Source organism: Myotis yumanensis, unplaced genomic scaffold, assembly GCF_028538775.1.
Source record: "Myotis yumanensis isolate MYYU_CA2020_CCGP unplaced genomic scaffold, mMyoYum1.0.hap1 SCAF_8, whole genome shotgun sequence".
In the NCBI taxonomy this organism is placed as follows: Eukaryota; Metazoa; Chordata; class Mammalia; order Chiroptera; family Vespertilionidae; genus Myotis; species Myotis yumanensis.
The window spans coordinates 47792068-47817449 of record NW_027223759.1 but is presented as its reverse complement, the minus strand read 5'-3'; the positions used below and the strand labels follow the sequence as shown (position 1 = coordinate 47817449).

Sequence of the window (25382 nt, the reverse complement as noted above, 5' to 3'; positions counted from 1 at the left end):
TTTATCTTTGCACTCTTGATATCAGGTCTATGAAAATACAGTAATTTGTCCTCAAAGAGGAGGAAAAGAAAAAGTGCAAACTTGGGCTTTTTCTGCCTCTCTCATTACCATTGGCTAATGAGCTTTAATGTTTGATGGGATTGTTTGGACTCTGGAAATCTTATGATTTGGAGAAAAGGAAGAAACTCCCAGTTTAGAAGTTTCTTAGAAAGTCCAAATGAATGAGAACTGGGATCCTTATTTAGTCACTTTCTTTTCCTAGTAAAGGTCCAGCTCAGGAGGATGCTAGCCAAGGTCAGGAGCATGCTTATAAACACGAGTGGATGGGAGTGGGCTTGTGCAAGTAAAGCTCTAGCTACAGTTTAAAGGAGGATGTTGAAGCCTTTACTACCTCTTGTTTTTGGCTTTTGAGGTAAAAATAGCCTCAAATGCCATGGAAAGGAAACAGCCATAGGCATCTTTTTTGCTGTTAAAAATCCTGCAAAAATTTTCCTTGGAATTGGGTTTAATTTAAAAAACCCATAGAGATTGTGGGAATGTAAGAGGTTACTCCCTTCTTGAGTATCTGCTGGAAGATAACCTCTAAAATTTTTGGGGAAAAGTGTTCTTTCCACTTTTTATTTGGCAGGTATATACCAAACAGTGTAGGCATAAATGCCTTTGTAAAAAATATATCTTTTTATTGATTTCAGAGAGGAAGGGAGAGGGAGAGAGAGATAGTAACATCAATGGTGAGAATCATTGATCAGTTGCCCCCAGCACGCCGCCTACTGGGGATCGAGCCCACAACCTGGGCATGTGTTCTTAATAGGAATCGAACCCGGGACCCTTCAGTCTGCAGGCCGTTGCTCTATCCACTGAGCCAAACCGGCCAGGGCATAAATGCCTTTTAGTCTGAAGAGAAAATTAAGGTGCATGTCCTTAACGAACTGAGGTAGCACTGTAGTGTGCTGTGACAATACAGCTGAGAGATTATTCTTATGAATAATCCTGCAGTTAATTATTATTATTATTATTATTATTTGCTTTAAGAACACATAACCAGTTTAAAGGACATTAAAGGATGTGTCATAATTTAGTCATTGTTGTTCATGTTGTCATCGTTCACTTATTCTCCATTGGGAATCTAGTTTAGGGCCCAGATATGAAAGTTTAGCTGTATTTGTCCTGCTCTGTGCTGCTCTGCGCTACCACGTAATTAACTGTGTTATCTTTGGTTGTTTGGAGCTGCAGTACAATAAATTCCTGGAGGGTGGGGAATACTTCTTTGGTTCCCTTTCTTAATAACAGCGTAGGCCTCAATGTCATTTGAAATTACGATTGAAGTAATTTTAGAGCAAGATCATTATTAAAACACTTCCTCCAAGGATATGGAAACAGCTTTGCCTACATGTGAGAAATTATTCTTGAAACCTGTGGGATTTCTGTTTCATAGTGAATGCTTAAAATGACTGACTACATACTTTGTTGGAAACTAATATGTTTATGTCTCTTTTTCTTCCTGCCTCTTACCCTTTCATGATGCAAATCTGGGTACCCAGAACTCTCCACACTGTGTGATGTAATCCCCGGTTTTATCCCATGCCCCTCTGCCCAGTGTTCCTATGCCTGCGTCTCTAAGGCCCTTGACCACGTAGTCTCTTTGTAGCCCCACAGTTCTAGCTGTTGCTCAGCACTGACATGTTAAAAAGTGATCAGTTTATCTCCCTGAAGAACTGATGTCTTTCTGAGTTTCTTCTTTTGGTCAGTGGAAGGGAGTGTCTTCTGAGCCTGACTTCTTCTGAGACTGACTTCCCTCTCAAATGCCATTGTTCCCCATGCCTTCCCCACCCCAGTCGGTTTCCAACTCTGGTGGCATATTAGAATTCCCCAGGGAGCTGATGCCCAGCCCCAGTGCCACTGAGTCATCAGTCTGTTGTGAAAAGCTCCAGGGGGTTGTGATGGGATGCAGTGTTGGGACCACTGCAGAAAATGTGCATAAATGTTCGTTAACTGATTAAACAGTGATTCTGTGTACATCATAAACATGGGTTAAGGTTTTGGTGATGGTTGGTATTTACTGGAATACTGGCCTTAGTAGCATTTTTCAAATAGTCTTAGTGACCACACCTCATAAATCACAGAGTCTTGGCAATACCCTGCCACATAGAGAAAAAATCTATTTGGAAATGGGAAGAAGTTTTCTTTTCAAATGGGATATGGTCTTAAAATTTTTTTTAATGAAAAATAGATATTTATTATCCACTTTTTAAATGATATACTGTGTAGATACATTTTGGAAAGATTTCCAAACTCTTTTTCTTCCTGCTATATGAATACAATTTGTTTGCTCATGTTCATGAAAGCATTAAAATACTATTTCCTATAGATATATGATTTCTATTTTCATTTGATTACTAAATCAAGTTGGACAGAATTGGTTGGAGCTTAACTCTTCAGGGAAATAAATCCGATCTGGTAAACAAAATTTAAGAATAACAAGGCTATCCAACATTGGAAAGCAGCTGAGGAGATCCTCATAGTTCCCCAAGCTGGGATCAGGGTACAGCCTAGATCAGGGGTGGGCAAACTTTTTGACTCGAGGGCCACAATGGGTTCTTAAACTGGACCGGAGGGCCGGAACAAAAGCATGGATGGAGTGTTTGTGTGAACTAATATAAATTCAAAGTAAACATCATTACATAAAAGGGTACGGTCTTTTTTTTTTTTTTAGTTTTATTCATTTCAAACGGGCCGGATCTGGCCCGTGGGCTGTAGTTTGCTGGCCTAGATGCTAATACAGCCCGATGAGTGGTAGCATATAAGTAAATGTGCCAATCTAACCGTCAGTACGGGGCAGTAGGGAAACTGAAACCCTTATTTTATCCCCATTGATTTGGTGCAAAATGGAGCCATACTTTTCTCTAACCAAGAGAGATAATGACTATCTCATAGGCCTGATAGATTTGTCAAAAGGATCCAGAGAGATAAGGAGTGCAGTAGTGGCTTTGAAGACTGGCAAATAACAGCTGGTAGAAGAGGAGGGGGGAGGCGGAGGAGCAAGGGGAGGAGGGGATGATGGTAACAGAACTTGAAGGGGCAGTTCCAGAAAATTGCTAATGGGACTTCTTAGGTGCCCTGGAAATGAGGCACTTCCAGACAGCGTGATGTGGGTTCTTCTCACTGAGTCAGGGGTGAGAGATGAGATGTTGTCATGTTAAGCTAATAAATGACATTAGTGAGACCAGGATTTGAAAAGAATTGTGCTCGCAACTTGGGAGCTTTCCCAAGGAAGGCTTCCAAGCCCTGGGAGCCAAGAGATCACCCATCTCTGCCAGGAACAATGGGAACATCTCAATTAAAAATGGAATAGCCTTCCGGAACCTTGGGACCTAAGGAGCTTCGCTGAGTGTAGTTTTCTTTGAGGGGAAATAGAAGTTTCTAATTTGTCAGAAGCAATTTTTCAAAAGTAAAAAAGTGAGGCATATAGAAGTTGTTCCTGCCTTCCCAGCTCCTTCTGGAAAAGCCAATTTGGGTAAGTGCATCTCTAAGTCACTGTGCTGGGCAGTGACTAATTTGAGAACACAGTTGGAGAATTTATTGTGACAATGATTTTGTGTGTGAGATTCCCTGGTTTGGATTCTTGTCATCAAATTCAGAGTTTTGCAACTCTATGTTCTAACTCTTGAGTACTACAAAGGAGCCACAAACCCATGGCAATGACCTCAGATCTTGAGATCTGTGTAATGAGCACAGGTGGCAGAGAGCTGGGTGCAGGAACAGGCTTCGGTGGGATTTCCGATATAGTCCAGCTACTTCATTTAGGGCAAAGGCTTTTTGACATTTATAAAGTATCTTGTAAAGCAGACGTTTAGAACGTCACATTAAAAATGTTTTCCTCTTTGTTACTTTGAGTCTAATCTCTCCTGAACAAACATTTCCTTGTTATTTAAAAACTAACTTTATTAGTATGCTGAACATATTAACATTCTGTGGCAGTTAGGAAGTGGTTTTCCCTGTGATGTAGGTGAAATTTTAAATAAAGTGGGAGAAATTGGTAGGAGTGAGATGCCAAGAGCTTTTGTGTATTTTCTGACTACTTGAATGAATTAAGTACATCTTAATAAATATTCAAGTTCTTTTTTTAATATGCCAGGGATAATAGCAGCTATGTTAGTAATACTTTTGGGTATAAGGAACAATACCTGATTGACATGGAACATAGGTCGGTGAACTGTAATTTGGATGCAGTAGCTTCACAAAGGCAGGAGAGACCCCAGCTGTTGCTGCCTTTCCGCTGTGCCATTCTTGGGCTTTGTTTTTAAGCTCAGCACCTCTTGATCCCAGTGTGCCTGCTACTGCTCCAAACAGTACTTTTTTACAACAAGGAAGGAAGAGGAAGAAAGAGGCTGAGTGAAAAATAAATAGTTTATTTATCAGGGAGGAAATTTTTTCTCAGTCACCTCCACACCCCCAGTAGCTGCTAGGGACATGGAGAAAGCAGATGTCTGGAGACTTAGAATCTGACTTTCATGATTGTCCCAAATCAGTTATAGTTGATAAGTTGCCTTTTCAAATAAGTGAGGTAGTTTGTTTGCAAGAAAGGAGGGGTAGGTGGGAGACCAACACTGTGTACCACGGAAGCACGCGCCAGGCTTTCGGAGAAGAGAGTGCGTGAGCCCTGGTCATCCAGGATCTCACTACCTCGTGGTGGGGAGAAGACAGGTGATCAAATGACCATAGTGATCTGTGGAGTAAGGACAGTGTCAGAGGTGCAAGTACAATACTATTACATCAGGATTTAGAGGGAAGCGGAGAGGATCAAGAAAATATTGGGAAAGATAACATTTGAGATGGACACTGAAGTTCTCAATAGGTGTTGACAGTGGCCTTTAGACATCTACAGTCAAAAGCCTTGGGTTTGTGTAACATGTGTCCCAGGAGAGTCGTCAGTGGTTAATAGTGGAAAGTGTTTGAAGCCCCAGTATGCCGTGGTGCGTGCTGCATGACTGCATTAGACATCAGCAAATGAATGAAAGTGTGATTTAATGTGTTCCCAGTCGCCAAGTGCAGTGCAGTGCTGAGTGTTTCTCTAAACAGATGACCTTCATCGGTGACCGCACTCAACGTTTCTCTCCTCAGAAACTCATTCAAAGGCCACCCTGGACTGTATTTAAAATTGAACTTTGAACTCATGTGTGTTTCTGAGGTCTGTTGTTTGTAACCTGCGGGTGCAGGTAGTATTTTTTAGGTAAAAGAAAGTGCTAAAGGAACCCAAGTCACAGGTCCAATTTTCTCCGTGTGCTGTGATAATATGGTGCAGTTGAATGAACTGTGGTGGGCTTCTAATGCTGGTGGTTTACATTGCCTGCATTTTGAATGCTGTTTAATAAACCGTAGCAAGTTATTTTGGGCACGTTCGAGCAGTCAGTGAACTAATTTGTCTGTATGGAAAGAAATTAATGAAATGAAGTGGTATTTGCAAAAGAAAGCTGTTTCCATACAAATTGTCCAACACTGCTCCGTACTGTGGTCAAACAGAGGCAAGACTGGAGACTCAGGTGGAGAAGGGACTGAGAGATCCAAGTGGCCTTTCAAAGATGTATTTGCAGAAGGAAAATACATCAGTCTATGTAAGAAAAATGTTTAAAATAATACTATTTTTTAATACTCAAGGGATTCGCTTGACAATAAGCCCAGTGAATGAAGGGACTGCCAAAAACAGTGTTAATGTAGTTCCTTATTGTTGACATTTGATTCTAGAATAAGAAAGATGATGATTTTACGATTTTACTCTTTTCTGATTTAATGAGATTTTATGTATATGTAATATGTATATAATATATAATATGTATTTTATGCATTTCTCTGTGAAATAGATGTAATATAGTTACATTGCCTTTATCACAACCTACAGAATTAATATAATATGTTTTCATAGAATACTAACATATTTTACTGTATTATTATATGTATATTTATGTATCTAAACTACATCTATGCTGTATCTGTCTATCTGTGTCTTTATGTAGACATTTTATCTGTAGAAAAGAGGATTCAGAACTTCTTAGCTGTTTTGAATGTCATAGGACTGTCATGTGGATGAACGGTTGTGATTTGTTATCTTTATTCCTCTTGGTAGGGAAGGCCCAGTTGGTAGAGTTATGGGGAAGCACTTGGGCTTCTTTCTAAGACATAATTTTCTGAAAGCGCTGCCCATAGGTGTGGTAGGCTGCTGTGGTATAAGAGAATTCCTTTGAGACCAGGCTGTTCAAGTCTAGGCTAAGGCCCTGGTTCCTGAGCTTTAGGGGAGTCAGCATTGCCTGGAGGGCTTGTTCAAACCCAGACTGCTGTGTCCCACCCCCAGAACTGTTGATTTAGTAATGTTGGCGTGGGGCTGGAGAAATTGCATTTCTAACAACTTCTCAGATGCTGCTGATGCTGCTGGTCGATTTCAGAAGCACTGAGCTAAAACATGCTTATTAAACTAGAAATCATTTGTGCATAGGACTCATTTGGGAATTTTTGTTAAAGCACAAAAATGATTCAGTTGTTTCAGGACTGAGAGTCTGCATGTTTGGCGTCTCTCAGATGACACCGATGCTCCTGGTCCCTCCTGGTCCCTGGCGTGAGTAACAGGGCTAATGAACCCATCAGGGGTGGGGAGGCCTGAGGAAATGTAAACATCCAGTGGGGAGTTAGACTGGAGGATGCAATGCTGAGCTCCTGAAAAATCATTTTATTTTGTAAATCCCCAGAGGTGACAAAGAAAATGCTGACTTTTGCTTAAAAATTCTTTTTCATGGTAAAAACCTTTATCTTACAATGACCACTCCATAATGACTAACATTTTTCTTACCCTTCTCTGCGGGCCTTTAAAAAAGACCTCATTTAACTCATTCTATAAAGCTTTTGCCCATCTGGGAAATGCCTCCCTGAATCCACTACAGAACTTTGAATGGAAATGACCTATATGTTCTTTTATTTCATTGAGTTCCGATGTTTACTTGCAGATTTGGTTATTTCTCATAAATGCTCCATTGAAGAAATTTGAGGGTTCAATCCCATTATGTCCACACACTGTGCTTTCCAGTGATACCACTGGGGTTGTGGCCATGGAAAGAGTACAGTAAATCAAGAGATTACTAATTTTTTTAGAAATAAAATGGTTCTTTCTATATCTATTGCTTGGATAATGCAAAGTTGCATTAAAAAAATGCATGTTTCCTATCAAGAGCCAAGTGCATATTTTATTCTGTTTTCTCCTATTTACTCCCTATGACTAAACTGTGTTTTTTTTTTCTTTGCTGCCTTCGGAGTTGTCTCTATACCTCTTATTTGAGCTTTGATTCTAATCTCGTGAGGTTGTATCACTTTTTAGGTTAGGTTTTCTGTCATTAGGGGATATTCTCATAGAATCAAGAGCAGTTCTTAGACCAACTGGAAGTGCAAGATGAAGATCTCAAGAGGGAGAAGCTGATTATTAATAGCTCTTTAACCTTTGATCTGTTGTTTTTCTTGTACAAAGGGAAGGAAAGCAGCATTTGCCTGCCTATTGCCAGAGACTTTACATCAGTGTTTCATTTGATTCTCAAAAGCCATGTGGTCCCAGTGGTGTAATTGCATCACAGGAAAACTGACTTAGGGTGGTGAAGCAATGAAGGTAATATCTCACAGCTAGTACATAAGTGGTCAAATCAGGATTGATTTGAACCCAGGACAGCTTATCTGCTTAGCTTCTTTTTATATGCCGAGGCATCCTAAAATCAGTAGCAGATTCTTTGGAATGCAGATGTTCCCACATCATGTACTATGGGCATGACAGCAGAAGGTTTTGAATGGGACAGGGAGAAAATAAATGTCCTGGCCAATCAGTATCTCAGTATCTCTTTAGCTTCTTTTTAAAAATATATCTATTTTTATTGATTTCAGAGAGGGAGAGAGAGATAGAAACATCATTGATGAGAGAGAATCATTGATCATCTGCCTCCTGCATGCCCCCTACTGGGGATCGAGCCCACAACCCAGGCATATGCCCTGACTGGGAATCGAGCCATGACCTCTTGGTTCATAGGTTGATGCTCAACCACTGAGCCATGCAGGCCAGGCTCTCTTTAGCTTCTTATCCAGCAGCCACCAACAAACTATCAGCTGTACTACAGCAGCCAAACGAAGATAGACTCCCAGTTGGAAGAATCATCCCCAGAGTGAAAATTAGAGAATGGGAGGAGTATTGTGCCGATCACTGAGCCATCAGCGCTCAGCTACAAACGCCCCCTTCTAATTTTGTTTGTGGCATTGGGACCCAGGTCCTAAAAACCACATTGATCCTATGCCAGCACTTTCCCTATGGTGTCTGCCAATATGGGGTCCTACAGGGGGACTGCATGGCTGGAGGAGGGAGGCTGGAGGAGGAAGACCAGACACACTCTTCGTGTTTACCTCCTTTCCTGAAAGGGTCACCTCTAACGGCATATCTTCAGCAGGAGAGATGGTTTGTTTTCAGCAGTTGATTCTGGTTTCTGACTGTCGCCAGCCTGGCCTCCCCTCCTTACGGGTCTGGGTCCAGCTCTTTGGGGGTCCCTCCCCAACTTCTACTCTCTGTTCTCTCACCCTTACCTAGGACTTCCTCTGTGACATCTCAGGGTTGCCTTTGTGTCTTTCAGTACTCCTATACCAATTTAACCAGGTCCTTCTGTTGAATTCTCTCTGTTAAAAATGATTCCTGGTGCGTTTTCCTGACGAGGTCCTTGTGGATCCACGCTGTCTTAGAGAAAACGTCGCAGCCATGCTGCCGTGAAAGCACAGCGCCCAAAACACATGCTGCCCAAGACTCACACAGGGAGTTCGTTGGGCAGAAGTTGTTCAAGAACTTGAAGGACTTGCAAACGAATTCCTTTGCAAATTTGTTAGGTTCATATGTTCACCACACAAGTCAATCCTGGGATAGCTTGTCACATATGAGAGAAGAACAGGAAACAGCAACCAACTGAGAGAAGCTATGTATTCGGGACCAGCTTTGCCTCTAGGTTTGGGGATGATATTCTCTCTGGGCCCCTGTTTCCTCCCTTTCTACGTGTTAGTTAATACTCATTATTAAGTCAAATGATTAAGTACTTGTAAAAAGTATAAGGCCTTGAATTAAAGTAAACTGTTATGGTGGTCAAATAAATACCATAATGTTCTCATTAGACTCAATCTCTGTCTATGTGAAGCAGTTTGTCTATGCTGAGACCTGAGGAATCTTTCAGTGATAATGGGGTGGGATTGTGAAGGGTGATGGAGGCCAGTCCCTGAGGTCCTGCTCTGTCCCGGCATTGTGCTCAGTGCATCGCATATGCCATCCTCCGACTTTTACATTTTATAGTCGAGAAACTGGTTCTGCTGATGCTGAGAGTCAGCTTTCCTAATTACGCTCTTTCCTGTCAGTGTGTGAAGGGCGCTTCCTTCATTCTGTTTCATTCTGTCTTGTTTGGCGTTAAAATTGGTGCTAGGCTGTCAAATTTTTCTGGGGGGGAATTTTTAGTATCTTGGCAGATCATAAGCTTAAATGAAAACCTTTATGAGTCTCTCCTTTATGAATTGCTGTCTTGAAATTCCATAAAGTCATCACGCATTGTTTGTGGTTTTGAGGCACCAGTGGACGATACTCCTGGTACTGAGCTGTCCACAGGTCCCTGAGCGTGTGCAGACAGTCAGAAATATTGGCAGAGTGCAGTTCTTGGAGTAGAATAACAGGGTTATGAATATGTACCTGAATCCCTTCGTTTTTAGTTCAAGTCACTGAAACATTGAATGAACTATTTTCCTCTTTTGTAAAACAGTGATAATAAAGTCTGTTTGCCTATCCCTTGGGGACTTTTTGAAGATTGACTGAGATGAAGTGTGAAAGCGCTTGTGAATTGTAAGGCAGCTGGCAAATGTGATGGAATTAAACGATTAATGGGCTACAGGAGGGCTTGAAATCTCCCAGACCTCACTTTTATCATCATAATGCAATGAAAAAAAATCAGTTTACTCCTAGTGGTACTGTCTTAAAGACTTTCCTGACCGCATGCTATAATTTCTCTTCTTAAAAATATCTCTAATGCCCTTTATGTCTTATTTTATGCAACATGCAGAGGGGCACATTTTTCATTGTTAGAATAAAGACACACTTTTTTTAGAATTTCATGAGCTTTGTCTTTAACAACTAGATTCTGTTTCTCAAAATAGTTGTAATAAACCCATGGTGAAATATCGCAAGTCTGGAGTTTGTTTATTCCCCCCCACCCCACCCCCCCGAATCCTGGAAATGCATAGCAAGGAGACAGTGTTGACGTTCTCAGACCTGCCTGTGCTTTCCAAGGACCTTAGCTCTCCGGTTATGGCATTGGTGGCTTCCGGTCTCTGATCGGGCCCTCCGATAAGGTTCAAGTAGACTAGACTGACAGGCCTCTTTACCAGCTATTTATGGTGTAGCTGTAATTATTAGAGAGCTGCTGGTGAATTTTTAACAACAAACAAACCACAACAAAGTTTCTGCTAATTATTATTTATTAACAAAAGCAGCTATTGTCTAAGGGTCTCTTCCATTTCCTTAAAGAATAAAGTTAGATTCAGAAAATGCTCCTTAAAATACTAAAAAGTAAAAATTTAGTTAGAAAAGAAAACAGTGATGCAGAAAGGGTTATAGGATACAGGCTGTTTATTCTTGAAGAGAGAAGAGTGCAGGATGACTTAATCAGTGCTTTCAAATATTTGAGGAGGTTACCGACTGGACCATCTCTCCAGAGGGTCGAGGAAAGAGGAAATGGGTTTACATTTCAGCAAGAAAGGATAATGCAGGAAGAACATTTTGATTCAAGTGTGTTAAAAAACTAAAATAAGATTCCAGGGGAAGATGTGGTTTTTGTGTGCGTGCGTGTGTGTGTGTGTGTGTGTGTGTGTGTTTTACTTTTTTGAAATAATTATAGATTCACAAGAAATTGCAAAGAAATGTACATGGAGGTTTCATGCCCAGAGGAAATTTTTGAATGATCTCTCTAAAGAATAATCTGGTTTGGAGGAAGGAGGCTGGACCAAGTGGCATAATAAGCTCTTGAGTTTCTGGCTCTTTGATTCGTTTTTGCCAATCTTATGTTCTTCCCATAGGTGTTGGTGGAGAAACAGCACTGAGCTGTTAGATCAGTGGAGTCAGACCCAACCTTGGTTCAGTAACTCAGTACTTGAGTCCTGGCTAAGAAAAAATTCAGAGCCTAGATTCAGACTCTATGAGAAAGTTTATTTAGAAAGTCACAGAGGTAGAAGTGAGCTGTAAAGGACGTAAGCCAGTTGTGCTTCGTAGGCTCAGGGAACAAGTTACAGAGGCAAAAGAAGGGCCATTGGAGCTTGGGAGAAGGAGAAGAAGAGGGAAAGAGGGGGGGAGAGAGAGGGGGAGAGAGAGGTAAGGAAGAAAGGGGTGGGGGAAGGCGAGAGTGTGCTCTGTAAGGAGAGCCACACTGGGTCCTCCTCTTGAAGGTTTTTATCTGAAGGTCTCAGGGGAGGATCCCAGTCGAATATTCATTAGCTTTCCAGGTGTGTCCTTTCAGGGTTGTGCTCTCTACTAATTAGTTGGCAACTGGGCAAAGGGGTCATTAGTCAATGCAGCTGGTCCTAGTGTCAGCCATGTCGTGGCTTGTCTGGTTTTGCTGCTTTTCTGGGCCTGGAGCTGAAACTTACCTAAGGCCTAGATGTATTTGATGTGTCAGAACCTCATTGTCCTGGGGGCTTAATGCTTAAAGGCTATTCTCCTGGCCCCTTGTTTGTTCCCCTGTAAGGGAGTCTAACCCAAGGACTAGGGGAGGAAAGGGGAGGGGAGGGTCTGAATCTCCAGACCAGTGATATGAAAGATCAGGGGGTCTAACCTGCATGGCCAGTGATATGCTAGGGGAGGAAAGGTTACCCTGGGGGCAAGGTCCTAGGGACTTTCCACCCAGTGACCTTCTGTACCCGGCCCATCGTCCTTGTTCTGCTCATCCCTGTTTCACTGCCTATCACGTAACACACTTCCCTCTATGAGCCTATGACCAGCACAGACTAGAAGTCCTCCTAATGTGTAAAATGTATGCTTCTTGTTATAAAAATTTAAGAGTAGCCAGTACTTATGGAATACTTTCCAGATGTTGAGCACCATGGTGTGAGGTTTATATTCATTCTGTCAGTGCTCACACAACATTTGCAAGGTAGGTTTTACTGTCTCTATTTTATAATTGTGGCAACTGGGGTTCAGAAATATTGAGTAGCTTTCCAACACTGCCATCTCAGAGCAGATTCACTAAAGGAGTTTTTCTCTCAACTATGTGATTCTACCTGGAAAACTTTCATATTTTGTCCTAGGAAGAGTATTCTCTTCTGCCTGCACACCAGTCTGCATACCATCTTTCCCTGTTTTTATCCCTTTTCAATGGGTCTCAAGAGGCCAATGATTTAGAAACATTTTCCAACATAAGACAGAGTGTAATTATGATTTTCATTTTACAGATGAGGAAATAGAGAAGTTGTGTGGCGTCTCTCCAGGCACAGGCAGAAGCATTTTAAAATTCTCAAGCTATCTATTTAATGTTGGTTACATTTTTCTTGACGAAGTTTCATCATTGTTTCATACCTGTTGGTGCTCCCATTGACTTGAACTTCATCCTTTTCTTTACTTGACATGGTACTAAAATGGCATCTTGTTTTTGTTGCCTTTACTAATCTCTCCCTTGTCTCAGTCACAGTGAGATCTTTTGCTGGAATTGCTCCATGGAATTAGCTGAAATGCAGGTGTCTTGGAGCTTTTCGTGTTCGGTTTTTGTGACTTTTGAGGTTTTGAATTTTACCTGGCATAGAGATCATCCTGTTCATCTCTATTTCTAAAGATATTTATTTTGGTATTAAGAGTTTGCAGGCTCATTTTGAGATGTTGAAAAATATAGAAAAGCATAAAAAAGAATGTTAAAGTAAGCCACAGCCCTATTACCTGGCAATAGGCATGGTTAACCTTTTAGTATTTATGCTTAGCTTTTATGTGTCAGCTGCATATAAATGAAATCAGGAGGCTTTGGTTAGAAATAAATGATAAAGACTTATTCAAGGTTCTTAGGGTTTGCAAACCAGAAACACAGCTAAGCAATACCCAGAGTATTCCAAAGAAGACAGGAAAAGCTAAGAGTTCTCATAGCAAAATGTTCATTCCTGAGAAGAATCAGTTTCGCATTCTTCATCTCTGGATTGGTCTGAGATGGTGATCCCCTGAAAGACTCGTGGTCTGCAAACTGGATGGCAGGTGGTCTGGGTACATGAACTTTCTCTCCTTAGTCCTTCAGGCATAGAGGCTTCATGTACATCCAGGCACTGAGGTAGGACTTGAAAGATCAAAAAAGTTCAAATTCCCAGACTAGTTAAAACAAGAATAGAATTGTTTCCTCACGTCTCAACCTACTTAATCTTAGTAATTTAGCAGCTTGACTAGAGTGACTCCATTTTATTTCTTTATTCTATTCCTCATATGTCAGAAATGTATGTATACGTGATCATCATATAAAGATTGCTTTACCTCTTGCTTCTGAGAATTTTTCCATGTCATTAAATATGCAATGAAAGTATTTAAATGTTTACCTTTAAATAAATATAAAGCATACAAATGTACAAACTTAAAATAGCACAGAAAGGTATAAAATGTAAATTAATATACTTAACCCCAAAAGGTTATCACCATTAACAATTTTTTGCTACTCTTCCCAATAAAAGTGTTTCTAACTACACAGATGGGATATTACTCTTGTTCTGTATCTTACATTTTATATTTATTGTTGTGTCTTGAAGCACAACAAATTTACCTAATTTTAACAACATCATGGAATTCCATTGTATGGAGTACCATATTTCACATGTATTCTTCTGACAAACATTTGTTCCCTTTCTTTTTTTGTTTGTTATCTCAGGCAATACTGCAGTAAACTTTATTTTTTTTTAAATGCCCCAGTATATCTGTAGGGTATATTTCTAATAGGATATAAAGCTAGTAACACTTACAAGAGCTTAAGCATTTTAACACTTTGCTAAGTACTGGTAAATTGCATTTCAAAGACTGATTATCTCTGTTTAGGGACCCAGAAACAATTTACCACAGTAGCTGTTTATCCTTACTCTTGTCAGCATTGGAATTTTCATTAGCCTTCTGGATGTACCATCAACATCTCAATTCATACTCCCTTCCTCAGGGCCTTTGCCCTTGGCTGCTGTTTTTTCCAGAATGTTCTTTCCCCAATTTTCTTTCTAGTTTATTTTCTTACCTCCTTCAGGAGTCTTCTCCCTTTCTTAGTGTCCTTCCCTGACCAGTCAGTTAAATATTAAAAACTGCAACCCCGTCTTTCTTAGCAGGCTTAATTTTTCTCTATAGTATTTTTCATTATCTGGAAAAACATACACCACTTTATTTTATTTTTAATTAAAATTTTTTTCAATTATAGTTGTCACTCAATATTATTTTATATTAGTTTCAGGTGCACAGCATAATGATTAGACATTTTTATAACTTACGAAGTGATCCCCCGATAATCCTAGTGTCCATCTGGCACCACACACAGTTATTACAATATTATGGAGTATATTCCTTGTTCTGTACTTTATATCCATGACTATTTTGTAACTGCTGATTGGTATTTCGTAATCCCTTAACATTTTTCACCAAGACCCCCATTCCCCTCCCATCTGGCAACCATCAGTTTGTTCTCTGTATCTCTGAGTCTGTTTATGTTCTGCTTGTTCATTTATTTTGTTGTTTAGATGCCACATGTAAGTGACATTATGTGGTGTTTGTCCTTCTCTGTCTGATTTATTTCGCTTAGTAAAATACCCTCTAGGTTCCAGCATAACACCACTTTATTTTTTATCTTCTTTTTGCTAAAGTGTCAGCTCCATAAAAGCAGGCATTTTGTCACTGCTGCATCCCAACAGGGCTGAGGTATCACAGGTGCTCAGTGAGTCATTTGTTAGGGAACCGTTAAGCTAGCTACTATTTTTCCCTATTAGAAATATCAGTGCATGAAAATCTTTACATTTATGGCTTTTTTTCTTTGACAAGTTTCCTTAAATAAATTCATAAAAGTAGGAATATTCAGTGAAAGTGCATGACCATATCACACATATTTTAACAATACTTCTTTCATCAACTTATCTTTTATTATTTTAGGGAAAGGGGAAAATATAGTTTTTATGAATAGATTGTGTTAGGATTGACTGGGTCTAAATCCTGTGTAAGCTATTTACTTTAAGTTTTAAGACCTTGAGCAGATCCCTTAACTTCTTTGAAATTTAGTTTATATTTCTGTAAAATGGGACTTTTATTTACTTCAAAGAGTTGTTGGGCTTTAAAAAAAGTTTATTCTGCAAAGCACTTGACAATAGTAACTACTAACAAGTATCAGGTTTGCTGTCTCCATCTGGGTTTCTTTCCACTATTTGTTTTCTTGAAACAGTTTAATCTTAGATAAGACTGTAGAATACACAGTCATGCACACATGCCTACTCACTCAGGCACATGCACACATGTGTATCTAAACATGCACCCACATATAAGCTTTTAAAATACAATCTATACTTTTCTTGTAAGTTTAAAAATTTTAATATTTACTGTGACCCTGGCCATGGCCCCCTATCATTGATGAATGTTGGAGTCTATGGAAGTGCTGGTAGTCAGGCAATGAATTGAATCAATCACTTCTCTCTATTCCTTCTTTAATGCTACGTGTCCGTACCACGTGTCCAATTATTTTTGAAAAGTATAAGAAATGCTAGAATTAGAAAGGGCTAAAAGTCTTTGGCCAAGCTCCCCAGTGAAGATGATTACGTAGTATTAAGTCATTAGAACTGACAGATAACCTGTGAGCATTAATTTTCTTATTAATCTCCTTTCCCATATTGTAAATGTGTTTGAGTGCAAGAATCACTTCCTGTTGTCTGTATACTTATAGCTACACCACAGCCCAGAGCTTACCTCAGCACTGTGTGGAGATGTCCAATTCATGGTTAAAAACAGAAATCCATGCTGTTCAATAGAATTTAAAAGGAGGAATGTTTTAGGTGCTTTCTTTGCCTTTAAATTGAGACGAGTATTCCTCAAAGCTTGCATCCTTAGTGTATTTACTTTCAAATAATATGTTATACTACATATTATTATAGATGTTTGATCTTTTGAAGATGGTATTGCTGCCTTTGATAAAAAAGTAATTGGGTGAGCATTTCCAGGTAGAGGTAATGTTCAAAGCTTGAAAATACATATTTTCTTTTCAACTCTTGTATTTGTAGGTACTCTACTCCACCATCCAATTTCTCGCTCTCTGTCTTTTAAGACAGCCTTTGTGAAAGACAGCTCTTTTGAACTTACTTCTGTCCAAGCCAGCATTGGGGGGAAAATATCCAGCTTTTCTCTAATGGACCATGACAATAGGTAGTTGTGTCTTGGGTTTTGTTTGTTTGGTTTTTTTTTTTTTGGTATCTGATATACTTTTTGAAAACAAAAGTGCTAGTAGTGATTCACAAATTGTTTGGAGAATAAACACAAGTAAAATTTCTTTCTTTTCCTATAATCTGGGTACTATTAGGAAGATAAAAATTATATCCATCCGTTCCTCTCATATGGGATTTGAAATTAATGTTTTCTGCCTACCTTATGAAATTTTTTAAATCTTGTAAATTAAGTGTTTGGCTGTCTGTACTAGGTAAGTTGAAAAGAAAATGCCTGGTGAGGTGTTGGTATAACACAAATGCTTGTTGCAAGGCAGCCTTGATTTCAGAGAGTCAATCGGAATTTTAGAAATGGCTTCTAGTCCCAAATGACTAGTGAATTAAAATGCACACCCTCTACAGAAAAGATAGTAAGGGTACCTACCATTGAATTACTTGATTTGGTCATTCACTCATCCATCAAATATTTATTGGGTGCCCACAGTTTACTCCGCATGTACATAAAAATATTCTATAACATAGTAACTTCCTTCAAAGAATTCATGTGTTTTGATGTATTGCACATCCCTACCATGAGCCATTTAAACTGTAAAGTGCTTCAATCTTTAAATTGATCCTGTGAAATTTGTCTTTCATTTCTCTTACCATACCCCTCCCCGGTAATCCTCAGACGTAGGGACTTAGCCTGGCTAGTAAATCACGCCAGGGAGTTGATAATAACGTTGACCTTCCCAAGAAAGAAATATGCCGTCCTCTGCCCGCCTTCTCCTGAGGCAGAGGATCTCTCCAACCCTCTCTGCAAAGTGGGGGTGACGATCATCCTGCCTCATCTGGCCAGGGGAGGATTAAATGAGTTTGTGTTCTAGGCTCTGGAAATGTGGACTTTCACGGAGGCCCTCATGCCTTCATGGAGGCCACACACGCGGATGAGGTCTACACATGTTCATACCACCTATCCGGTGCTAAGGGTGGGCACAGTACCCTAGAGGGCCAGGGGGATGGATAGGGGAGCTGGGAGTTTTGGGTCCTGAGAGGCCAGGTATAGATGAGCAAGGACCCTGATAGCATGATGATGGTCATCACTACCATTTATTGTCCACATGAAGACACTTAAAAAATAATTGTGGCAATATATCAAACAGGGATGCTTTTGCCAGTAAAGGTGGTGCCATTATTAACGATGCAAGGACAAGCGGACTGTGAGGGCAAACTGAGACAAGTGGTTACCCTCCATGATACCCTTGTCATTTTCAGTTGCCTGTCTTGGTTCCTGTTCTCTTCTCTTTTTGGTTGGTGCTTTTAGAACTTGTTGGATGCACATGGCTTGGCATAGCTTAGCTGAAGCTGAGTGGGTTATGAGGCCCAGAAAAGCCCTGCTATGTAAATGCTATGATATGAAAACATACACATGGCTACCGTCAGTGATTTTAGACAAAGACACTGCCTGACATTATGTTTCAACATATGTTACATTTTAACATTATGTTTAAACATGTGTTTGTATACACATGCAATTTATATACATATGTAATTATTATAATTTTTTACATATGAGGATTATAAGGCACAAAGAGATTAATTTCTGCAGCTAGGGCTCCGCAGCTGGATAGTAGCAGAGATGATTCCCACTTAGCTTTTGGATACTGCTTAAAAAATCTATTTAATGAGCATGATATTTATTCAGTAGCTTTGATTATCAAAATGTAATGTTTGGTGATCAAGGAATGTGCTGCCTTCAAGATGCTACTGCATTCATTCTCAAAATTTAAAGAAAAGCTTTTAAAAAGTAGTTTGAAGCTTAGAAATGATAGGAGAGATGTGTATAACATGGTATTGTGCAATAGATACGGAAAGAACCTTTTTGAATGCTTTTTAAGTTGCTGGAAGAGGATAGCAAAGGTGAGGAAGTTGCTTTTGAAGAGATTCTGTTGAGTGAATTTCTTGAGTTAAATTTCGTTGTTTACTGTTCTATAATCTCATCAACAGTTGTTAAAAAGATGCTTCCTCTAGGATTTACTCATGATCTATTTTGTACATTTACCACTTGCCAACATTAAATGAGTCTTGGTGATACTTTCATATTATATTATTACTAGAGGCCCAGTGCACAAAATTCATGCACTTGGGAGGCGGGGGGTCCCTCAGCCTGGCCTGTGCCCTCTCCCAGTCTGGAACCCCTCAAGGGATGTCCTACTGCCCTGGAGGCAGGAGAGGCTCCCGCCACCGCCACTGCACTTGCCAACCATGAGCTCAGCTTCTGGCTGAGTGGTGCTCCCTCTGTGGGAGCGCACTGACCACCAGGGGGCAGCTCCTGCATTGAGCATCTGCCCCCTGGTGGCCAGTGCATGTCATAGCAACCGGTCATTCTGCCATCGGGCCAAAACCGGCTCTCTGACATCCCCCGAGGGATCCCAGATTGCGAGAGGACGCAGGCCAGGCCAAGGCACCCTACCGGTGCACGATCGGGGCTGGGGAGGAACACGGGAGGTTGGCCAGCTGGGGAGGGACCGCAGGAGGGCTCCAGGGTGTGTCCAGCCCATCTAGCTCAGTTTCGATTGGCCGGACCCCAACAGTAAGCTAACCTACTGGTTGGAGTGTCTGCCCCCTGGTGGTCAGTGCACATCATAGCGACTGGTCAACCAGTCAACTGTCTGCCCCTTGGTGGTCAGTGCACGTCATAGCAACTGGTCAACTGCCCCCTCGTGGTCAGTGCACGTCATAGCAAGCGGTTGAGGGGCCTTAGCATATCATTAGCATATTACACTTTGATTGGTTGAATGGCAGACCAGACAACTGGACACTTAGCATATTAGGCTTCTATTATATAGGATATTATTTTATACTAGGAGCCCAGCGCGTGATTCAAAATCGCGCAGCACCGCCCACCCTCCGGTCCGGCCCTGCCTCACTCTCCGGGCTCTGCAGCAGCACGTGGCCGCTGCCAATCCAGCCCTGCCTCCCTCTCCGGCCCTTGAAGCAGCTGTGGCCGCTGCTGATCAGGCCCTCCCCCAGCGCAGGCAAGCAGAGGCCCCTGCTGCCCCGCCCCCGACGCTGCACATGCAACCTCCTCCTGTCCAGTCCACCTGTTATGGCATCCTGGTTAATTAGCATATTTCTCTATTTTATATATATAGACTAGAGGCCTGTTGCACAAAGAGATTCATGCAATAGGCCTTCCCTTCCCTTGGCTGCTGGCACCGGTTTGCCTCTGGCACCTGGAACCCAGGCTTTCGCTCTGGCTGGCCCCCGGGCCGTCCTGCTTCGTTGCTCCGGCCCCGGGGCCGTCCGTCTTCACTGCTCTGGCCCCGGGGCCGTCCGGCTTTGCTGCTCTGGCCCCGGGGCCCTCTGGCTTCGCTGCTCCGGCCCCGGGGCCCTCCAGCTTTGCTCTGCCGCTTGGAGCCTATGTATGCAAATTAACCGCCATATTTGTTGGGTTAATTTGCATACTCTCCTAATTGGCTGGTTAGCATAGCGAAGGTACGGTCAATTTACATGTTTGTCTATTATTAGGTAAGATTAGTAGAAAATGTTAAATGCCACACTGAACAGGAGCATTAACAGAGCCTTATTTCTTGCATATTTAATACAAAACAACTCCTAATGTAAGTGCTTTTTCTCTTTAAAAATGTTTTAGACACTAGTCACCATATCTTTGGGGCCCTGTGCCCTCTGCCTGCACTCCTTCAATACCTCACTCACACATCAAGCATGGCTGGAACTGAAGCACTTCTTCCCATTCCTGACGTAGGCATTTGCTTAGAATAAAAACAGTGCAGCTGAGGCTTGCAATCATTCAGACTTTTCAACTTGTCTGGAATATCATGCTGTATGACATCTGCTTTACTCCTTATGAGAAAGAAGCAAATAACCAAAAAACGAAAAATTTTAAGAAGCCATAAGGAATTGAGGCTGAATAGAGAACACTTTGATTATAGAAACAAAACCAGACAATTTTATGACTGGGACAATCAAAAGCACACTCTCTACATGTGTAATCAGATGCTCGATAAGCACTTTCTCATAGTAAAAATATGACTATTGCTAGTCAGGTATTAGTAAGAAGGCTATAAATTATGTCATTCCAAAATCATGGTTTGTTTTGTTTATATATTTTACTTATACACTTATGTTTGTCATTTGATCATCTTTCTATCTGTTTAGTCTCATTAGAGCTTAAGGATCAAGAGGTTTAAATGTTTTATGGTACATTTACACAATGGAATACTATGCAGCTATAAAAAAGAAGGATCTCTTACCCTTTGAGACAGCATAGAGGGACCTGGAGAGTATTATGCTAAACAAAATAAACCAGTGAGAGAAAGACAAGTATCTTGTGATCTCACTTATATGTGGAATCTAATGAACAAAATAAACTGACTAAAAAATAGATCCAGAGACATGGAAGCATGGAACAGACTGGCAAATCTCAGAGGAAAAGGTGGGGGTAGGGAAGATATTAATCAAAGAACTTATATGTGTAAGCCCTGGACACAGACAATAGTGTGGTAAAGGCCTAGGGAGGCAGTGGGAGCGGGGCAAAGGGGATCATTGGTGGGGGAAAAGGGAACATTTGTAATACTTTCAACAGTAAAAATAAATTTTAAAATATAATAAAGTGCAAAAAATAATTAAAGGATTTCTTTTTTTCCTCTCTCTTTTTTTTGCTGTTACTGCTCGGGGGACAAAAGAAGAGAAAAACAGTTAAATCTGTTTTGTAGTTACCAGCATTAGTGTTGGCAATATCCACCTACAAAATGCTATTTGGGACAAATGGAGTAATGTGTAACTGGTGACATTAAGGCCAGCTATAGAAAGAATGGCTTATGACTTTTTTTTTTTTTTTAGGTTTGTAGCCAAACCGTGTGCGATAGCCCTCAACATTCAGGCCAGTGGACCCCAAGTTGCCCAGCCCAATGCCATTCTGGAGAAGGTCTTCACTGCAATCACAAAGGTATGGCTCTCCCTTCCTGGGATGTGAATTGTCGCGACTGCAATTCTCAGGCTGAAATCAGCCAACCCCTTCTCTCCTGGGTTTGAGAACGAACTGTTGCCTGTCCTCGTGCTGGAAGGGGTGCTCTTAGAAGGCACACAGGCACTGTGACTAGGCCGAAATGGGTAGACGCCAAATAAATGTGGGCATGTTTGAGACCTGTTTGTTTACTCTCAAGTCGACTTCAGAAGCTTGTCTGGGAAGAACAGTGTCAATTAGATAGTGGTTAGGCTAACTCTGTGTCTCTTTCAATCTCACGTGACATGAAACAGTATGCGTAATGGTTGCTTATAGCATCGTTCACATGTTCTAGCAGTCGTGGTACGTAGGCAAGCAATAAGTGGAGGCCAGAAGAGTTGTGACATGGATGAAGGGAGAACATGGGTTATAAGTTATAGATTCACTGTGGAGAAAATAGAAGAGACAGTCATTCTGTTGAGAGTTCAAGTCCAAAGTAGGAGCGGGAAGAGGAGAGCAAGAAGGAGAAGAGATGGGAAAGATTGCCTCCCCCTCCCCCAGCTGCTGTCTCCCTAAGAGCAAAGAAGGAGGAGAAAGAAGTGCAAAACCCTCAATCTAAAACCATGAGAAATTAAGCAAATCACAGCATCAAAATATTTTGTTCTTACTCTTACATATCTCTCTTGTCTTACTCTTACATGGACAAAAAATAGAAAAAGCCAGAAGTATATCATTCTGTGAGAAGTATTGTGTGTTTGTATAAAATGGTTAATTTGTGTGTTTGTGTAATGCATGGTTCCCTCATTCATTTTCCTTACTCAGGCTTTTAAGATGTGATTTGACAGTGTTAAGCAAATTTTATTCCTTTTTTGGTATCTGTGTGGGTGACCATTTGTATCATTTGTTTCTTGTCTTAATACTGTTAATTCAAATACTCAAACATTTTTATTTATTTTATGGTCTTTGTTCCTGCCAAGATTCTCTAGGGTTTTTCCCTCTGTCCTTTTAAAAATGGTATTTTCCCTGGAAAAGTAGAAGATGCACCAGGTGTTGTTTTTGCATCTCTGCTAGGAAAAAGAGAAGAATGAATGGAATTTTAGGAAAAGTTGTTTGGTAGTCTTAGCTTGCCAGGTTTTACCCTGAAAGGGCACATATCATGCAGTTTTAAAGGAAGAAAATATTAAGAAAACACTTGCATTTTCACTTATCATATCAGTTTACTGCAGTGAAATACCTTTTTGCTCCTAAAAATGCAGTTATGCAGGAAGGTATCAAGTTCACTTCTTAATGTGATTACAACATATTTTTTATTTTCCTTGTGAACTGCTCTAAATGCATAACAAAGTTAGTTTTCTACCTAAATGCATGCCTCCCTTTAGAAATCCTGCCGTGGACATTTTATTCCCTTGCCTTATGTTGTTTATGTTTACTGGGGAAATTTCCTCTGTAAAGGTAACAAAAGGAGTTTGCAGCCAGGTTCACTGCCCTGGAGAATATTTGTTTGTAGCTAATTTTAATGATCATACTCTCTTAGTTTCTAAGGTGATTCTTTTGGAAGTTTTTCCATGATTAAAGCAGAAGCCTCATATTTTAAATATAAATGCAGCAAAAGTTGTAACTGTTTGTCCTTGAATTCTTTGTAGTTCTCCAGTGTTATTTGTGATGTGAGGAAGGAATAGGTTGAGCAGAATAGAAGTAGCGGGACTGGGAGAGTTGGAACATGTATATGTGTTTGAGTGATCATCCAACATTCTGCCCTTGACAACATGGTTCCAGGTCAAAGATATCCTATATAATAAAAGCCTAATATGCTAAATGTCCAGCGTCCAGTCGGTCATTCAACCAATCAAAGCATAATATGCTAATGATATGCTAAGGCCACTCAACCGCTTGCTGTGATGTGCACTGACCACCAGAGGGCAGACGCTCCAACTGGTAGGTTAGCTTGCTGCTGGGGTCCGGCTGATTGGGACAGAGCAAGATGGGCTGGACACGCCCTGGAGCCCTCCTGCGGTCCCTCCCTGGCTGGCCAACCTCCTGTGTCCCTCCTTGGCCCCAATCGTGCACCAGTTGGCTCCCTCGGCCTGACCTTCACTCTCTCACAATCCAGGCTGAGGGACCCCTCCGTCTGAGTGCACAAATTTCATGCACCAGGCCTCTAGTATACTATATACAAAAATGTATACAGACTTTAACAGCTGATAGCTCAATTGATGTTTCTTTCTTTTCAGATTAAGCCCATACTATATAATAAAAGGATAATACGTAAATTGACCCTAATGGCAGAACTACTGGGAACGACTGGTTGCTATGACATGCACTGACCACTAGGGGACCGACACTCCACTCAGGAGCTTCCCTCTGGTGGTCAGTGTGCTCCCACAGGGGGAGCTCCGCTCAGCCACAAGCTGGGCTGATGGCTGTGAGTGCAGCGGTGGTGGCGGGAGCCTCTCCTGCCTCTGCAGCAGCACTAAGCTGTCAGTCAGACATCCCCCGAGGGCTCCCGGGCTGCCAGAGGGATGTCTGACTGCCACCTTAGGCCCGATACCCCAGGGAGCGGGACTAAGCTGACAGGTGGACATCTCCCTAGGGGTCCCAGACTGCGAGAGGGTGCAGGCAAGGCTGAGGGACCCCCCTGAGTGCACGAATTTTCGTGCACTGGGCCTCTAGTTGGAGTATATAATTATTCAAAGTGTATGTATATATAAATATATCTTTTGGGGATTCTCCTTCTGTATTCCAGCAGCCTTACTTTTCTAATCAAATCAGTTCTTGAACCATTGAGAGAAGAATATATATGTCTAATATGAAACCAGGTTTAATGATCCAGAGAAATTATATTACAACCCACGTTGGGTATGTTATGCTGTTTTAAAATGTACTAGGGTCCCAGTGCATGAATTCGTGCACCTCGAAAGGAACTGTGGGCCACAAGGCTGTGGTGGGCACAGGGGCGGGTCTCAGCCCATCCTCTGAGCCCCCACCCAGCCCTTCCTGCCGTGGTCCCGGTCCCCTGTCTGCTGGTAGCCCCACTCCCACTGCCACAGCTCCCACGTGCTGATGGCGCCAGCCCTGCTCGCACCTGCTGCTGGTGCTGGCCCCAATCGTTCTGTGCTGTCAGTGGGTGCAAGTGGTGGCTGCTGCCCCAATCGCCCCTCAGGAGCAGGGGGAGGTGGAGAAGCCCTCAGGGGCAGTCAGGGCTGGCAGCTGCCGCTCACACCCGCTGACAGCGCCGAGCAGTCAGGGTTGGCGCTGGGTGCCAGCAGTGGGTGCAAGTGGGGCCAGCGCCAGCAGCAGGTGGGAGTGCCAGGCAAGACCGCGGCACGTGGGAGCAAAGAATTTTCAGTAACCATCAGAGGCTCACCCCAATGACAGCGACCGGCACCCCACCTTGGTCTGGCGCCCCACCCCGCTCACCTGTTCCACCAGCCTGCTGTGGCCAATGCCCTCCATGTTCCGCGCTCTGCCACCTACTGCCAACGCCTGCCATGTTCCGTGCGCACCCCTTGGTGGTCAGTGCACGTCATAGCGACCAGTTGTTTGGTTCGGTTGTTCCGCCATTCAGTCTATTTGCATATTAGGGTTTTATATATATAGATAGGCAGACTTCCTATAATTTGTTCTCTCTCATTTGCCTATTATACTTATCCACATTCTTTCCTTTTTACTTTGCTTTTCCCTCTCAGTACTGATTGTGATTATTAAAATTAGCCTAGGTATTTATGCTATAAAAATGTTTCTGTAAGTCAGCAATTTTTATTTCTTTCTGTGAAGATATTTAAAAAGGGAAAAAAACACACACTATGAAGTACAATAAAAAACACAACACTAAAAATATACAGACACAAAAAAAGAAAGAAAATCTCACACACTTTATTTTTGGCAAACTAGGAGATACATATCTTTAGATTTCAAAATATATATAAAAGCTAACAAACAACAGTTGGGGCTGAGCAGAAGCCAAGTAGCAGGAAGTGAAAAGCATGAA

General features: G+C 41.6%; 1 protein-coding gene across 2 annotated transcripts in view; it reads left to right on the top strand.

Annotated features, from left to right (window-relative positions):
• The window catches only part of CERS6 (ceramide synthase 6), a 271370-nt gene that overhangs the window by 48314 nt on the left and 197674 nt on the right, over positions 1-25382 (top strand). For both annotated transcript variants that reach the window (XM_070422810.1, XM_070422809.1), the window contains exon 2: positions 21292-21397. In XM_070422810.1, the coding sequence (XP_070278911.1) occupies positions 21292-21397 (106 nt within the window). The remainder of the gene's footprint in view (positions 1-21291; positions 21398-25382) is intronic.